This window comes from Uloborus diversus, chromosome 2, assembly GCF_026930045.1.
Source record: "Uloborus diversus isolate 005 chromosome 2, Udiv.v.3.1, whole genome shotgun sequence".
Classification (NCBI taxonomy): domain Eukaryota; kingdom Metazoa; phylum Arthropoda; class Arachnida; order Araneae; family Uloboridae; genus Uloborus; species Uloborus diversus.
In genome coordinates, this window is record NC_072732.1 from 75,211,335 (window position 1) to 75,227,254 (window position 15,920).

A 15,920-nucleotide genomic window follows, 5' to 3' on the forward strand; every position below is an offset into this window, starting at 1 on the left:
AAAAAACACGTGCAATTTCGAAGTAATTTAGCACAAAATCACTGAATGATTTCATATCAGCAACGAGCATTTCCTTCTCATTTATTCTATTCCGTCATAGTTGTTATTCATTTAATTCAGTGTAACATGTAATGCGCGACATTTCTCTAATTTTTTTGTTGCAGATTGTCCGGACGTGGGCCCGAACACGTAATCTCCTGGTTACGAAGAGAACGCTCTGCCGATCAAGCTACTCAGCTCTGTCGGTCATAGCGCAAATTAAAGTTATAAGTTTGACCGAACACCTTATTCTGGTTCTTTAAAACAGGTTTTTCGGCTAAAAGAAACAATTTTTAGACCGCGGGTCTATTTTTCGTCAGTAGCCAGCACCATAAGCTATAAAATTAGCCGTAAATCAAAGAAATCGATCAAGAATTGAAGGAAATTTGGCGTAGAAACCAAAAACAGGCTACAGAAATAATATATAAGGATAAGCAAGTTGCTTGTGGTTAAATCAAGCAATTGAAGGAGATATGCATTGTTCATCTCAAATTTTAGAATACTTGTGAGACTAGAAACGATAAATTTGTTACCTCAAATAAAACTATATTTAAACTTCAAGCTCAGAATGCATATTCTTCATATTGCGTTTTAAATGAAATTACTTAAAATTTACATAAAAACGTTAATCAATAAATCACGAATATGTTTTAAAGCATTGTTAATACATAAATGTTTTAAAAACGGTGCATTACATTTTGAGAGCATTACATTTTCAATTCAATTTCAAACTTACAAGTTAAATCAATAGAGAGAGATACAAAATATTCGGATAAAAATTCCAATTTAAAATCGTTGTTGTTATTGTTCGAAAAACATACTTTATTTCGCTACAGCTTATTTTCGAAATGACACAAAAATGAATAAACTGAAGAACATTATCTTTCAAAACAATTTATTTTCTATCTGATCATAATTTTTTAATCTCATTGCTTATTTTAGAAGCTCTTTTCAAGACAAATATGCATTTAGAATTTATTTACTGCATTATTTGTTCACAAATCACAAGGAAAAAAAATGCCCCGAATGAAATTGGATTTTAACGAACGAAAATCGATGTTGATATCAAATTCCCGAATACCATTCAAAAAACAATAAAACAAATTCCTATGCCTGAAAGAAGTTCTTATATCTTTCTAAAGCATCAAGTAGATGCTTCAAAAATGGGAAGCATAATGAAATAGAAAATTAGTAGAATGTAAGAGTATTATTCTCTGGTAGAAAAATAAACATACTTCCGAAAAACTCCAGGAATGTAGCATTCTTAAAACATTTCCTATTATCTTAATCATTAACGGAGAACAAAATTTGCATTCTTAGAAGTACACTGAAGAGTTTTTGTTTACTTTCCAAGCTTTTCAATTATTTTCACAACATTAATATTTAAGGAATAAACATCTTTAACATCCCTTGATGCATTTAAGCTTAAAAATGTATTGCGTTCTTTTTGATGAATATATTTTCTTAACAAGACTCTTTTAATACACGCGTTTCGAAATGTAACTTGTCCATCGAAAAGTGACTAAAAAATCTACTTTCAAAATAAATAATGTTTGCTATGCAATGATTATCTCATTCTAATTTAATAATAACATTCAATATGACTGCCAGCATATAATGATTTTTGAAAAAGGTTTTTCTAAACGTAAGCATTTTTAAATCACAATTAAATAAATCTGCCATGATATTGAATTGTTTATCGTATAAACAAAGAATTGAATTGTTAAATATGTACATCTTATTAATAAACACGAAAGCAAAAGCGCACACGAATATTTTTTTCATCACTAATTTTTAAATTTTCAATCAACGAAAGTATTGTTTTCTTCTCATAAAACTAGGTTAATATTTCACAATAATAAGGCTATGTAAGGTTTTGAAAAGCATGTAAAAGACATTTTAAGTATTTTCAGGAGGTCTTTACGACACAAATATTGTAAATTTAAAGACCCTAACATTAATAACTAACGCTAAGAACATTATCTTTCTGTGGAAGAAATATTGTAACCAAGTATTTACACAAACGTAAATAATAATAATAATATCATCATTAGTTAATGCAACTATAAAGAAAAACACATGATTATTTTTAATTTATAATATTCAATGAAACGAGTTGGCAGTTAATATGTTTCAATTAGTGTTAACGCTAGTGGCTTACGGTCGACGGCCAGTAAGCCACATTATATAATCAAAATAAAAAAGTTTTTTTTTTTTTTTTTTTACGAAACACTTGGAAAGGTTAGTAGTTTCATACCGATACTGCGTTTCATTAAATCCAAAATCCGAAAATAAATACTCACATTGCGAATGGATCACTGAAAAAAGCGCTAAGTCCTAAACGGTGAATTATTTCAGAGTTTGCGCACTAGGATTTAATCAATTCGTAATACTGCAAATCAGTAGATGCAAATGCGATTTCACACTTGAAGGATGAGCATTTTCTTCTGACCTCTTTTCGGTATTTTTCCGATTTCGGGTTAGGGTTCCTAGATATATGTTATATTTATTTATTTATTTATTATTTCTTTATTTATTATTTACTTAGTTATTATTTATTTATCTATTTATTTATTTACTTATTCATTTGTTTACTTGATGCTTATAAGATGAGAAAAAAGAAATATCTTTGAAAAGTAAAAGCTGGCGATCTTCATTTGCACCTTTTTTTGCCAGAGGTTCCAAGCATTGATTCCATTTCCTTAATGAGCTTTACTTCTCACCACAGTTTCAAACACTTTATTCTTCTTTTATACTTTGGGATGTTCATAAACTAACATCCTTAATCACGTTAAAAGGAAAACCGAATGCGAGTGTGGAAATCTCGTTAACCATGCTTCGATGCAAGAAAAGTTTCCCCAAAAAAATCATCTTGAATTTTTTTAAAAAGGTCAAAAATTACCAATAGTTTTACTGCGACGTAAGTTTACGAAGCTTCTACGGAAATTTCCCACATAAATCAAAGAGCTCTTAACACTTAGCTCTTGTTTGACTAATTGGAATTCATTTACTTTCAGAAAACTAAAAGCTTTAAAGCAAGTCGATGTTTTTTTTTCTTTTAATAGGATTTCTTTAACTGTTTTATGATTTCACTGCGTCAGCAAAGTGGATAAAAACAAATACATGATTTTCTTTTATTATTTGTTATGGTTTTTAATTATTGTTATCTGTCGCGATGAAGTCTGAACTTTTTCTACTGATGGCGAGTAAACATATAGGAATAATGAATGCATTGTAAATAAATTAAAATTTTTTAAAACTCCGACTGAGTCGCAAATGTAGAATCAAGAGGGAAAATTGAAAATCCTTTTGAAAGCCTTATACTATTAAACACCAATTAAAAGTATTTTATTTGATAAAAAATAGAAACTAGCAACTGATGAAATTTTTAAATCATTGCTATTAATTTTCTTGCCGGCCAACAATGAATTCGGTTACCAATCGTGCGAATAAAGGCTTTGCCGTATTTAAAATTTGCTTTAAAAACCCTTTATAATTTGAATTCTATCTAACATGGAAGTTCCAAACACATTCTATCAGACGCAGAAAAGAAACTCTTTATTTTAGTACTTAATGTTTAAATATGTTTTCTCTGCAAAAATCGCGAAAAACTTTTTAGAGGTTTTTAATTGATATCTCCGTTAATTAATATCATCCTAGGACGCAACCTAACAATGAACACTCTCGACCAACTCTCCTTTCGAACAAAGCTTTTTTTTTTTTTTTTCAAAATCGGTCCATCCGTTTAGGCGCTGGAGTGCCACGACACAGACACGTCAAACTTATAACCCCTTCCTTTTTGTGTCGGGGTTAAAAAGGATTTAGCATAATAGTTAATAAATAACACGTGAAAGAATTCTTTTATCTTTATATTGCAAACAAAAAAAATCAGTCACTTAGAAGTTTACCCCTTCCATTATTAGAAGGTCATATTGGAGAGAATATCATTACAAAGTGTTTCATAAAACACTTCTCATAAGTGAAACTGTAACAACACCAAGAAACAATGCGAGTGTCATGCAAGTTGCAGGAGCGATAGCGGTGTGATAGATATGCGAATGATTAAAAAAAAAAAAAAAAAAAAAAAAAAAAAAAAAAAACAGACAAAAACAATTAAAATTTTATTAATTTATTCAGTATCCATTGTATCCACCTCAGGAAACTCTATAGGTCTCAATCTTAGAGCAGGAATTACTAAATGGAGGGAGCAAGTTCATTCATTGCCTTAGAAAAAGCAGAGGTAGAGACCCTAAGTCACGTGACTCAACAACAAGGAATAATCGACACGTTATGCGTGAAACTAACTAAAGAAACCTGATTTCTTCCAATGCTTTGCTTTAAAACCTACCACGTGACATGGGATCTTTGCTTCACGAGTGAAAGTCTTCACTCCCTCCATTTTATATCTTCTCAATGGTCTCATCCGGCGAGGAATGCTATCAACGCGTTCATTGATGGTTACTTGAGGCAACTTTGGTCAAGCTACATCCATTGCTGTGTGCAGAGCATTTGTGCCGATGGTCCTAGATTCATGCCACGTTCACGATCCTACAAATGCCCGATGGGACTCAGATCTGGACAGGCTGGCAGACAGAAAAACAAGTTAATTCCGGTCAGCTACGTCATACAAGTTACGGAGCTCGTTGCTCTGTCCTTCTTCAAGTCATACCCAGCGATTACTAGACTGCATATCGCACGGAGATTTCGCAACAAACTGACCGGATTTTGCATCCTCCTCTGGTCGGCAGCGTCTCCAGATCTAAATCCCATCCAGGAGCTGTGAGAATTAATTGAACGTGACGTCAACCGAGGACCACTGGCAAAAACCATACATTTGCAAACTATTACAAACCATTTTTTTAAATCAAGCATTTGAATTCAACTCCATGAAGTCAAAAATCGCTATTTTTGCCATGTCCAATATTTTAAATTCTAAAAAGAATAGTCACTCCAGTCCTAGATCTTAAAAACTTTTTTATTTATAATGAAATAAGTTTACTGAAAGATGGGTTAAAAAGATGAAAATTATACTAATATTAAAATGTTATTTATTATTTTAGCTTTAGTTCTATTACTGGATTGAAATGTTCTTACTTTTTTTACCTAAAAGTAAATGTTATTCAAGATTAATGAATAGTAACTGCTTAATTTAAGGATTCGTAACCAAAAAAAAATTATCTTCATTTTGTAATCACATAAACATTTTTTTCAATTAACAATTAATATGCTTTAACAAAAAAGAAATATTTTAATCTTTATACAGTATACTTTGAGAATATTTTACTGGTTAAGTTTCAATTATCAACATTCAAAAAAGAGGTAATTTAGTTTTGTTTCTTTTTTTTTTTTTTTTTTGGTTTCTTCTTCAATAGATACGTATATCTTCAATAAAACTTTCCAATGATATTAGCATTGATTTTATTCTTTGTAAAAGATCTTTCTCCAAAGTTAAAGAATAGTTTTTCAACTAATGCTTCAATTAAAAGGAATTCAAGTACCAATCGAATAATTTGTTTCTATTACTTTAAACAATACACAAGAATTCTGGAGGTGAATCATTAATTGCCATTGTTCAAGCTTCATTTTGAAATTCAATTAATGTGAAGGAAGAATAATTAAGAACACAAATAATCGTTCATTTGATCTGAATAGAATAGTTAATGAAGTTCTGGAATTTAAATTAGAACAATAAATAATTCTTCCGTCTGCTGCGCATTATATTGAAATCCATGACTAAAAACGATACATTAATCACAAAACATGTACTTTTGCATTGAAGGAAGTTTAAAAAATGATACTAATTAAAAGTAATTACCATATATTTTTAAAACATAAATTGTTTATCTAGAAATTTTTCTTCGTTAATGCGTGTATCTTATGCCACTGTGAAAAAATAATTTTGACATTAGCGCTAAAAAAAATTGAATGTTTTAAATCAAGTTGTCGGCAGCGACAAATTATTTTTCCTTGTAAAAATAGTTTACATACTGTCTTTAAGGAGCATACCAGAATTTTGCTGGACATAAAAGTATGCATTTATTATACTGTAAAAACGATTCAGAAATGTTCCTGGATACGCCCAATTTATACCAGTAACATATTATGCAAAAAACAGCTGTTCTTCGCTAAAAGTCACTAAACTTCCTGAAATAATTCTTTAATCATTGTAAGTAATACAGAAATATCTCCGGTTAAAGGCAGTCATGTTTCTGGATCCTGCAGAGAGAACTTGAGTAGGTTTCAAGTAGTGACTTGGCGCCTTCCTGATTTGCCAAGAAAGCTCCAAAACCATTATTGCAACCAGGGCCAAGTCAAAGACAGAATTGCAAGTACCAAGCATCACACTGCGATTCTTGTAAAGCTGCGGAATCCAGAAACTTATTCGCTCCCATAGAAAGCTTAATCATCCTGGGCGGTCCGTAATCGAACTGAAGCAGATACATTTTATAAATACCCTCTGTTAATCATTAAAACTGGTAGCTAAAAATTTTTTTTTTCTAATTGTGAGAAGTCTGTATTTATGCAACTTGGAGCAATTCAGGAAACTTTTTGCCAAAACTTTTCACAGGAAATTGGTGAAAACCTATAACATCCCGAAACCTTCCGTGGAAGTTACTAGTAACGCTTCGGAATTTTTTTACTGTGTACAACAACCCGGTATGAACGATCAAAGTGATAATATTTAGAAAATGTGTGCTCATTCAAAAAAAGGTGAGTTAAAACGAACCACATAGCTCAAAATAGTATATGAATATTCTCTGTTACCTACTGCACAAACCTAAATTAAGTTAAACTGAAAACCTTTTTCATTACATTTTATTTATTCATATATTTTTTGCGCAAAACTCCTTAGAAAGATTCCAAATATGTTAGATCTTTGTTCCATTGGGTGGTTTGAGTCCTGTTTATTTGAAATCAAATTGATCCATATGCCAACCACCACCTTGGCAATGCACGCAATTTTGTCGTTGTAGAAGTTTCTCTGAAAGAGAAATTGATCAATCCCCTGTAAGCTTCTTATGATGGCCGGGCAGTTGAGAATATATTACGCCGTGCGTTCTTCCCTCAGGTTTCTACATGATTTGTAGCTCCTGTCGCCATCAATAATTGTCATCATTCCATGTGTTGCGTTCTAAGTCTGTAAATAATCTTTGTAACAATCCTGTTTGCATTAAGGACACATAACTGAGGTTCCTTTTTGATGCGTTTTTTTTTTTTTTTTTTTAAGTGTCTATCTAGTAATGGGGTCATTTCCGAAATTTTGAAAGTATTATTTTCTGAAAGAACATGCTTAAAAACATTGGATTTGACCATTTTTTAAATAATTTGACAAATTGAATGTTTTTAAAAAAATGTTACAATCGGTGCGCAGATCCAATTTTCTTTTTTACGCTCCTGCAGCGCCAGTGAAATGTGAACCACAGTTTATCAACGTGGACCTTAAGATCACGCCTTATTCAAAAAATTGGATTCTTTTAAAAGATTAATAAAAAATTAAATGTTTCGAAAATAAAAAATTTTCCTCGCTCTATGTTTTTTTTTTTTTTCCTTTTGCTCATTCTATCAACATTAGTGACTTAATGTAGGACTTTCGACTGAGGGAAACAACCCCATTGCATTAGCAATTCCTAAAGTTATTGGGCAGGATCTTTCAGAGTTTATGTTTTTCGCCTCTTTTGCCCTCGTTTACATATATAGCAACATATGCACTGCCGTGGGCAGTTAAAAGGCAGTAACTGCAAATTTTCCTTCTTTCATTTTTTGCAATTTCGTCATCTGTTGTAAGTTAACTTGATTGTACAAGCTAGCTTATTTGGCTTCCATTGGGAAAAAAAAACACGAAAAAAGCGTCAAATTACAAAAATTCCCTATTGTTAGTATTAAATCCAAAACGTGTTTCTTCAAAAATCTCGAGAACTCATCTCTGCAGATACTGCCGTTTACTGGCCCACGGCACTGAAGGGGTCCACTGGAAAGTGCAGCTTTTCCTTTGGCAATGCTTGTACTTCATGAAGAACAGGGACTCTGCCTCTACAAAATGAATTTTTTTTTTTTTTAATGTCGAGGTACAACATTAAAATAATACTTTTTTGGCTTAGCAACAGCTCATCTTTTAAGATAGGGGAGGGTGGCCCAAAGCGGGTAGACCTTCGTATGCTTCCGCATGGTGTGTAAGCGGCGATGCATACGTATGTCGTGTTTACATGAACACCCCAAGTTTTAATCAATCCCATCGAAGCAGAAGTGAATCGGCATGGTGCAAACAGGCTTAAAATTTAAAGAAATGATACATTTCAGAAAAAAAAATGATGTTTTGTAACTTGTGATTAGTCGCAGATGAGCCTTTTTTTTTTTTTTTTTTTTTTTTTGACTGTCAGTAATATCACGTTATTCTGACACCATCCACCTACAAATTACGATGGTCATTTGTTTGTTTCTTTTTTAAATTTAAAGTTATAATTATTGAAATAAAAAACTTGCCTTCGGGCAAAGGCGGGTGTAGGTTTAATCATACATTTATCGTACGCTCACTTAGATTTTCTATTTCAATAGGATAAGTATAACTTTAAAAGTTTTTTTTTAGGATGGCAATTAATTTGTCTATTAATTTAATCAGTTACTTCTTTATGTTTTGCAAACAAATGGGCTGACTTTAAATCGGATAAGTGCAACTTTTTTATATATTTTTTTTTTATAATGGCAGGTATCTGTCAATTATTTTAACAATTTATAACTTCATATTTGATTGGCAAATGTACCAAATCACAATTAGTTAAGCTGACCCACTTTGGGCTCCCTGGCAGGGCAAAGCGGGTTTTTCAAATGTTTGTAAAGTTTGATAATAAATAAATATTGGGTTTGAAATGATACAAAAATCACTTTTTCAAGAAACCTGCTAGGAACTAAAACCGAAGTTGTTACGATAAAAATCCAAAAACTACAATTTTCGAGCGTTCTTTGAAAATCTACCCGCTTTGCGCCACCCTCCCCTAAGTTCGTTACCGTGCAAAACAAAACTTTTAAATATTGTTTATGGAAGTATTCAAAATTTAATTGTATTAAAGAGAAGTAGAGTCCATGTTCTTCATTGCATGGAATCAAACAAAGATCTAACATATTTGGAGCCTTGTGGGGTGTTTTGTGCAGAAACCATGCATCTGCTACAGCGGAATTGCCTCGAAGTGGGTTTAGTTTACATTAGTTATTGTCTTTGCATTATTAGTTAGAATGTGTCATTAATAATTTCTCTTTCACGAATTGAAAGTTATTCAACACTGATAAAAAAAATTCGATTTTCTTATCTTTCACAGAGGAAGACCAACACTGCAACCGTACCGTTGACATTCACCAAGCCGTCTCCAACCCTCCAGTCACAAACGAAAACAGGAACCGACCCCTCCATTGCACTTATCGGATCAGAGTCCGGCCAGCGAGAAATGACTGGGTGGTATTCGTCCGGTTTATCAGGATGCGTGTGGGAGAGCCCAGCGAAGATAGGAAGAAATGCATTGGCGGTTACATTCAAATTATCGACGGATACAGGGATTCCAATCACAGTAATAAGGAGGATCCAGGATTCTATTGCGGGGAAATTGATTCTCCGAAAACGTTTGTCTCAGAGACGCCACACGTGAAGATTGTGCTGCACGTTGACAGTTACAGCCATGATACCTTCTTCCAGTTTAATGCCAATGTGGAGCAGCAACAAGAAGTAAGATTATTTCCAATTGACTACTTCATTGAACTCACAGTTTAAGTGAAACTTTAAGGAAAATACGGGTGTCGGGAAAATGCCTGACACATTTAAAGAATTCATACAAAAGCAACAAATTGCCGTAAGAACAAGAATTGGTTTGAACAAGATTATTTCACAGATTCACGAATATTTTTGTATCAGATTGTGTTTCATTGCTAGGATTGAAGATCTTAAAATAGGAATTACTGAAGTAGGCTTAACTGTTCCGCAGTTCATGCTGGCTATAGCATGGGTAGCATTTATATGTGGTTTCAGCAACAAACTGCACACAATCCACTTTGGTAATAAGAGGTATTGCTTTCGGTTTAACAAGGTGATTAAACACTTACGTTTGTTTGTCTTACTATGACCAAACAACGCCACTTTTAAATATAATTTGGAAGTTCGTTCTTTTTTCTTTCCTTTTCTTTTTTCTTATTTTTTTACCATGTCATTAAAAAATCGTCAACCTGTGAAGTATTATTGTGCAAACCGCATATTCATACAACAATTCGTTGCTTTTCTAAAATTATTTTTAACAAGTGGTACCCTTACGGCTTTGCACGTAATAGAAAAAATAAAAGGTCTTTTGGATCGCCTGTATATTTACAAATAATGTATATGGTGAATTTTCTCTCCAATTGGCTTGTACCCATGTTACGGTTCCACGTTATTATAATTCCGTATCTCGCCAATTGGCTTGTGCCCATGTTACGGTTCCACGTTATGATAATTTCGAAATTTACTCGTCCATCTTATGATAATTTTGTTCTTAAAATTGGAATAGAAAAAGAACCACATCGAACTTTTGAAAAATCGCTTCGAGGTGCATACCCCCATGCTACAAACTATTTTTGTGCAAAATTTCATGAAAATTGGCCGAACGGTCTAGGCGCTATGCGCGTCACAGAGATCCAGACATCCAGAAATCCTCCGGACATCCAGACAGAGAGACTTTCAGCTTTATTATTAGTAAAGATGCGCCAAAGACTCTTCGGACACCCTTTATTACTGTACAGTTGAGTGCCGATTGGTACATCTCCTGATTTATGGGGCGAAGCAATAAAACTCCCCATTCCCACTCTTCCATCGAGTCCCATTCAGCATAGGAGCCAGCAAAACGTTCTACGGGAATGTGAAGGCAGGTTTAAATAGTGCTGTTTGCATCTCGTTCTTTTTACTCGGCGTAACCAGCCACAGTGTTCTTTTTTTTTTTTCTAACGTAAAATTTTATCGTAAAAAAGGGTTTTACAGTTAAAATCACTGGCTACATTGATGCCAGTACTTTTTACGTAAAATTTCAGAAAAATGGGGCTTTTGCTTATCCGCATTTAATTTAGTATCGAAAATACTGACTGACCACGGATTGTATGGAAAGACAAACATCCGTTTAACAGCCGGAAATGGGCAAATCTATTATTTTTAGCGATGTCAGCTTTTGCAGAAGCAGAGTCTTATTCAAATGAGCGGAATACACGCATCAAATTTTTACTTTTCCCCTTCATTCAGATTCGTCTCATCTGGACGTTTGAAAATTCCATACAATCCGTGGTTGGACAGTAAATTCGGAACATTTTTTCAATACAAAATTACAATGCGAGTTAAATCTATAACAGGGAATAGCATTTTGCTGGTGCATAATATAATGTTTTAAATGTACACATCTAAATTTAATAAAGCGCACATTACTAAGACAATTAAAGGTAAATATAAGACGATCTGACGACGTCATGGATCTGCGATGGATGGCGTGTTCACAACTTATGTTTTATTTCCTTCCTCACGGCAGGAAAAAACCGGGCGATAGGTGTCAGTCAACATTTGGAGGAGGGCGATAGGTACAAAAATTTTGGAAGTCACTGTCCTAGATGATCTGTAGCTCATTCATGCACGTTTGAAAAACGATCTTTGAATATTCAGATATTAAGCAGTTCCGGATTCACTGAAACATGATTCCTTTTAAATTGAATGAATAAATCTCCTGCCATTTCGTGGAATAATTAGAATTTGTATTTTTGTACATGAAACTATGTTTTGTTTTAAGACAGCTGTTTCAACAGATGAGAAAGGGAAAATAACAGTATGGTGCCGAATACTAGTTTTAATTGAGGATACAAACTCATGTTATTTTACAGAAAAATAGATTCATTTAGTTTTGGACGAATTTCTTTTTTGATATCAAGATACTTTTATTTGGCATAGGTACATGCAAGGTATGGTCAATATGCTCAGTTGTATCCTCACAGGCGAGGAACACCAGTTCCCGGGACTTACTGTGAGAGGACTTTCTACGGCTGTGCTCCGACCCGATGCTTTGTCCAATCACCAGGGTTTCCTGAAATTTACCCAAGGTTTGAAATAAGCATACTTATAATTTACTTAAAAGTTTACATTGTAAACAGGGTGTTCTGTTTTAACCTGCAAGATCTTTATTTTCGCAACCGTTAGTCCTAGATGTATACTTCTAATTGCAAAAATGTTCAAAATCAGGTGCTGAGTTAAGATATTGAAAGTTTGAAGTAAAAATAAAAATGAGTCAAAAAAATACAAAACTTAACTTTTTATACGGGGCCCTAGGTTCCCTAGCTAGTGTTTAGAGAAATAATCTCCATTGAAAACTATTAACTGACACAAAAAACTTGACATTTGTGCAACCAAAACTCAAGGAGATATTCGAGTTTAAAGTTTTTAGGGACCATACAGAAGGTGAGATTGGAACTTATCGTCCTTTCAAAAGAATGACTGATTGTCGAAGTTAAAACCCCAAGTATTTATATTTTTCATTGCTATTCAAAAACAACAAAAGTTATGACATGATACGCAAAAACCCACTACAAATCCTGGAAAAATTTAAAAAACCACTCTATGCACACATATAATTTCAAACAATTGTAAACCGCTAAATTTTCCCCCAAAAGGTGTTATTGACAGCGAGTGAAAAGTGGTGTAAGTCACTAAACGCTGCGTTTCATATCTCGGTGAATATTGGTCGCACAAACGTCAAGTTTTTTCTGTCAGTAATAGTTTTCAATGGAGATTATTTCTCTGAATATTAGTTAGGGGACCTAGGGACCGTATAAAAAGTTAAGTTTTCTATATTTCCAGTTATTTTTATTTTCACTTCAAACTTTCAATATCTTAACTCTGCAACTGATTTAGATCATTTTTGCAATTGGAAGTATACACCTAGGACTAACGGTTGCGAAAATAAAGGTCTTGCAGGTTATCACGGAACACCCTCTATAAAGTGTACAATATTTTTCATTTTCCTCTTACAACTTTTCCATTTTGATTCTCTCACTAATAATAATTCTTCGCATTTAGCGGTTTAAAAAGCTCTATTTGTAAAATACAAATACAAATGTGGTGACCAGCAACAGGCTATGGGCCAGTTTGGTACGCCTCACTCTAATTATTAGTCCCCAATGAAGATCAATGGCCCTCTTAAAACTATCCAGCCCCTTGCTCTCTACCGCCTCTTCCGGTAAGCTGATCCAAGTGCCCACGACCCTACTAAAGTAGTAATTTTTCCTAATTTCCAGATTAGCCTGAGATGAGATTAGCTTAAAATAATGACCTCTCGTCCTGCTTTCCGCGCAGAAATGTAACCCATTATCATCTTTCATTTTGAAGAATTAAAATATTTGAAATCAGCTCATTTATTGTATCGCCTTAAACTGTCATAGAATAACTAGCATTTATATAGTAAATTATGTAAAATTAATTCGTAGGGACTTAAAGCTACCTCGTAATATGGAACCCAGTTACACAAATTAATTTTTTGCCTATATAGAAAACATATTCACGTGACACTCAAGCAGTTGAAAATAACTATGAAATAAAAAGCAATACCAAAAAATAAATGCTTTGAATTCGAGAAAAAAAAATTATTTTTTGTCATTAGTGTTTCATGAAAATTTTGAATTAATTTACAACTAATTTTATAGAATGACTAATTCGTAATTTAAAACTGCTTGCGGTGATTATATCAGAGAGCAGAGATGAGCTTTTTGCCAACTAAGGATTAGTTTATTAAAAGGGAACATATCCATTAGGGTGGTCCTTATTTATATGGGAAAATTATTTTTTCGGAATTCAACAAGTGACGCCCCCTAGTTTTGTGACACTATAATAAAAAGTAATCGGTGCAAAATTTGAACTCGATCGGTCAATAATAACACGTGCCCCTAGGACGTTGAACTTTAACACTTTTGATAATTTTCTCACAAATCTTCGAGTTTTTGCTTCAGATCCCGTACATCGTTTCTCCTATGTTTGCAAAATATTTTTACAGCGAGGTAACACTAAAATTAACCTTTTTAATTACTTCATATCGTCTAAAGATTTTACATTGAATAAGAATGAAATAGTGCTTTTGAAACTTTACCTTAATCGTACGCTTTTCTCAATGTATCTCCATCGTGTGCATTTTTTTCCGATAGTCTTGGACTGTCTGTAAAATACTAAATTGCATTTGTAACTCATATTTGGTAAATTGATTGTGAAATTCTTCGATTAATTTTGCTCCTCTTTCAGTAGTATCATTCACATCTTTCAGCATTTTAACGATATCTCTTCCCTCTTCCCTTTAAACAGCTTCCTTCACTTTTCCATGAATCAGGATCAAATAAGAAAACATCTTTTGGTGTTTGTAACTTGTCAAACAGTTTTATTGACTTGTAATTCATTCTATGAAGAGGAAGATCTTTACTAAGAAAGTATTCCAAATCATCTACTGTTATCTGAAATTTTTTATACAGTCATCAGACACGTCTTTCTATTCAGCAAGCATTTTTTTGAAGTATTCTTTTCCTATCTCCAAAATAATTCCTTCATCCAATACGGACAAAGCTACTAGTTCATCCCCTAAGTACCATAAGTGATTCATGAATTTTTCAATCACTGCTTCTGCTGCATGTTTGTCATCATTTTGTACGCTGCAGGTTTTTTAGACACTAGACTTTATATTAATTTAAAAGGCCTAGAATGGGTTGCTGCGAAAAACTATATTTTCATACAACATTTAACTGTAAAACAGCATTCACGGGCATTCTCTTCATGTAAGGTGAATTTAAATTGTTTCCTAAATATATAAATATTCAAACAATAAATTCCTTTTTCCACTCATCTTGCTCACAGATAAGCTCCAGGTTGCCGAAAACATATCCCTGTAGGAGGGAGGACTTCACCAAGAAACATTATTACACGTTATGAGAATTCTCTGTAATATTTCTTAATTCCGCTTTCTACGAACAATAATATGTCATCAAATTCTTCTTTTAGAATTTAAGTGGTATGTGTACTTTTTGAATTTTGAAGCGCTTAAATAATGGAATATCGAGTCTAGAACTAAGAAAGGCAAGAACTTCTTTAAAGACACTCTGCAGTACGATTTCAAGCGCATGATGATAGCAATACAAATGCAATATATCACCGTTCAGCTTTTGCTCTAAAAAATGACATGCACAATTTATACTGACAGTATTGTAAGCCGCTGTATAAAACACTACAGCTTGAACAGTTAGCAATAAAGAACAATCATCTAAGATATCATATACAACTGAAGAAATATCTCAGAAATTCTGAGTAGCTGTTTAACATTGGGACCTGAAGCTATCATGGTAAGCTCATCGGCGTTTTTTCCCAGTTACATCTGGATGTAGCTTTGTATCCCAGGGAATAACTAAAAAATCTAAATTTAAATTCATGAAATCTGATTTTACCTCTCGAAGATTTTCTCTTGCTCTCTTAAGGGATGTACTATTGATCATAAGGTTATTTGGATTTAAATTTACTGCATCTACATAGGCTGTTAATAAATGAGCAGCATCGTTGTTCCTAATATGGCATTTATCTAACATTGATGAAATGCGAGCAGATATCAATAGTTGTGAAGCTTTTTTGCGTTGTGGTAGACCAGATATAGAAAAAAAGTTTAACAGGTTAGGATAGATACCCATTTCGGTTTCTAAATCTTGTGAATTGCAAGGGGAATTTGATGATAATAAAGGATTATGTACTGAAATAGAAGACAGTTTAAAGTATAGATTTTTACATTATTCCGATCTGGAATTTTTTAAAATTTATATTTTAGATATGGAAAATAGAGTTTATTTTTATGGTAGGGCAATCGAGGATTTTTCAA

The 15,920-nt window shown here is 33.1% G+C and overlaps 1 protein-coding gene across 1 annotated transcript in view; it reads left to right on the forward strand.

Moving 5' to 3' along the window:
- LOC129217104 (uncharacterized) overlaps positions 1–15,920 on the forward strand; it is a 52,544-nt gene that overhangs the window by 14,317 nt on the left and 22,307 nt on the right. The window contains exons 2-3 of the mRNA XM_054851352.1: positions 9,351–9,751; positions 11,978–12,126. Coding sequence (XP_054707327.1) covers positions 9,351–9,751; positions 11,978–12,126 — 550 coding nt within the window. The remainder of the gene's footprint in view (positions 1–9,350; positions 9,752–11,977; positions 12,127–15,920) is intronic.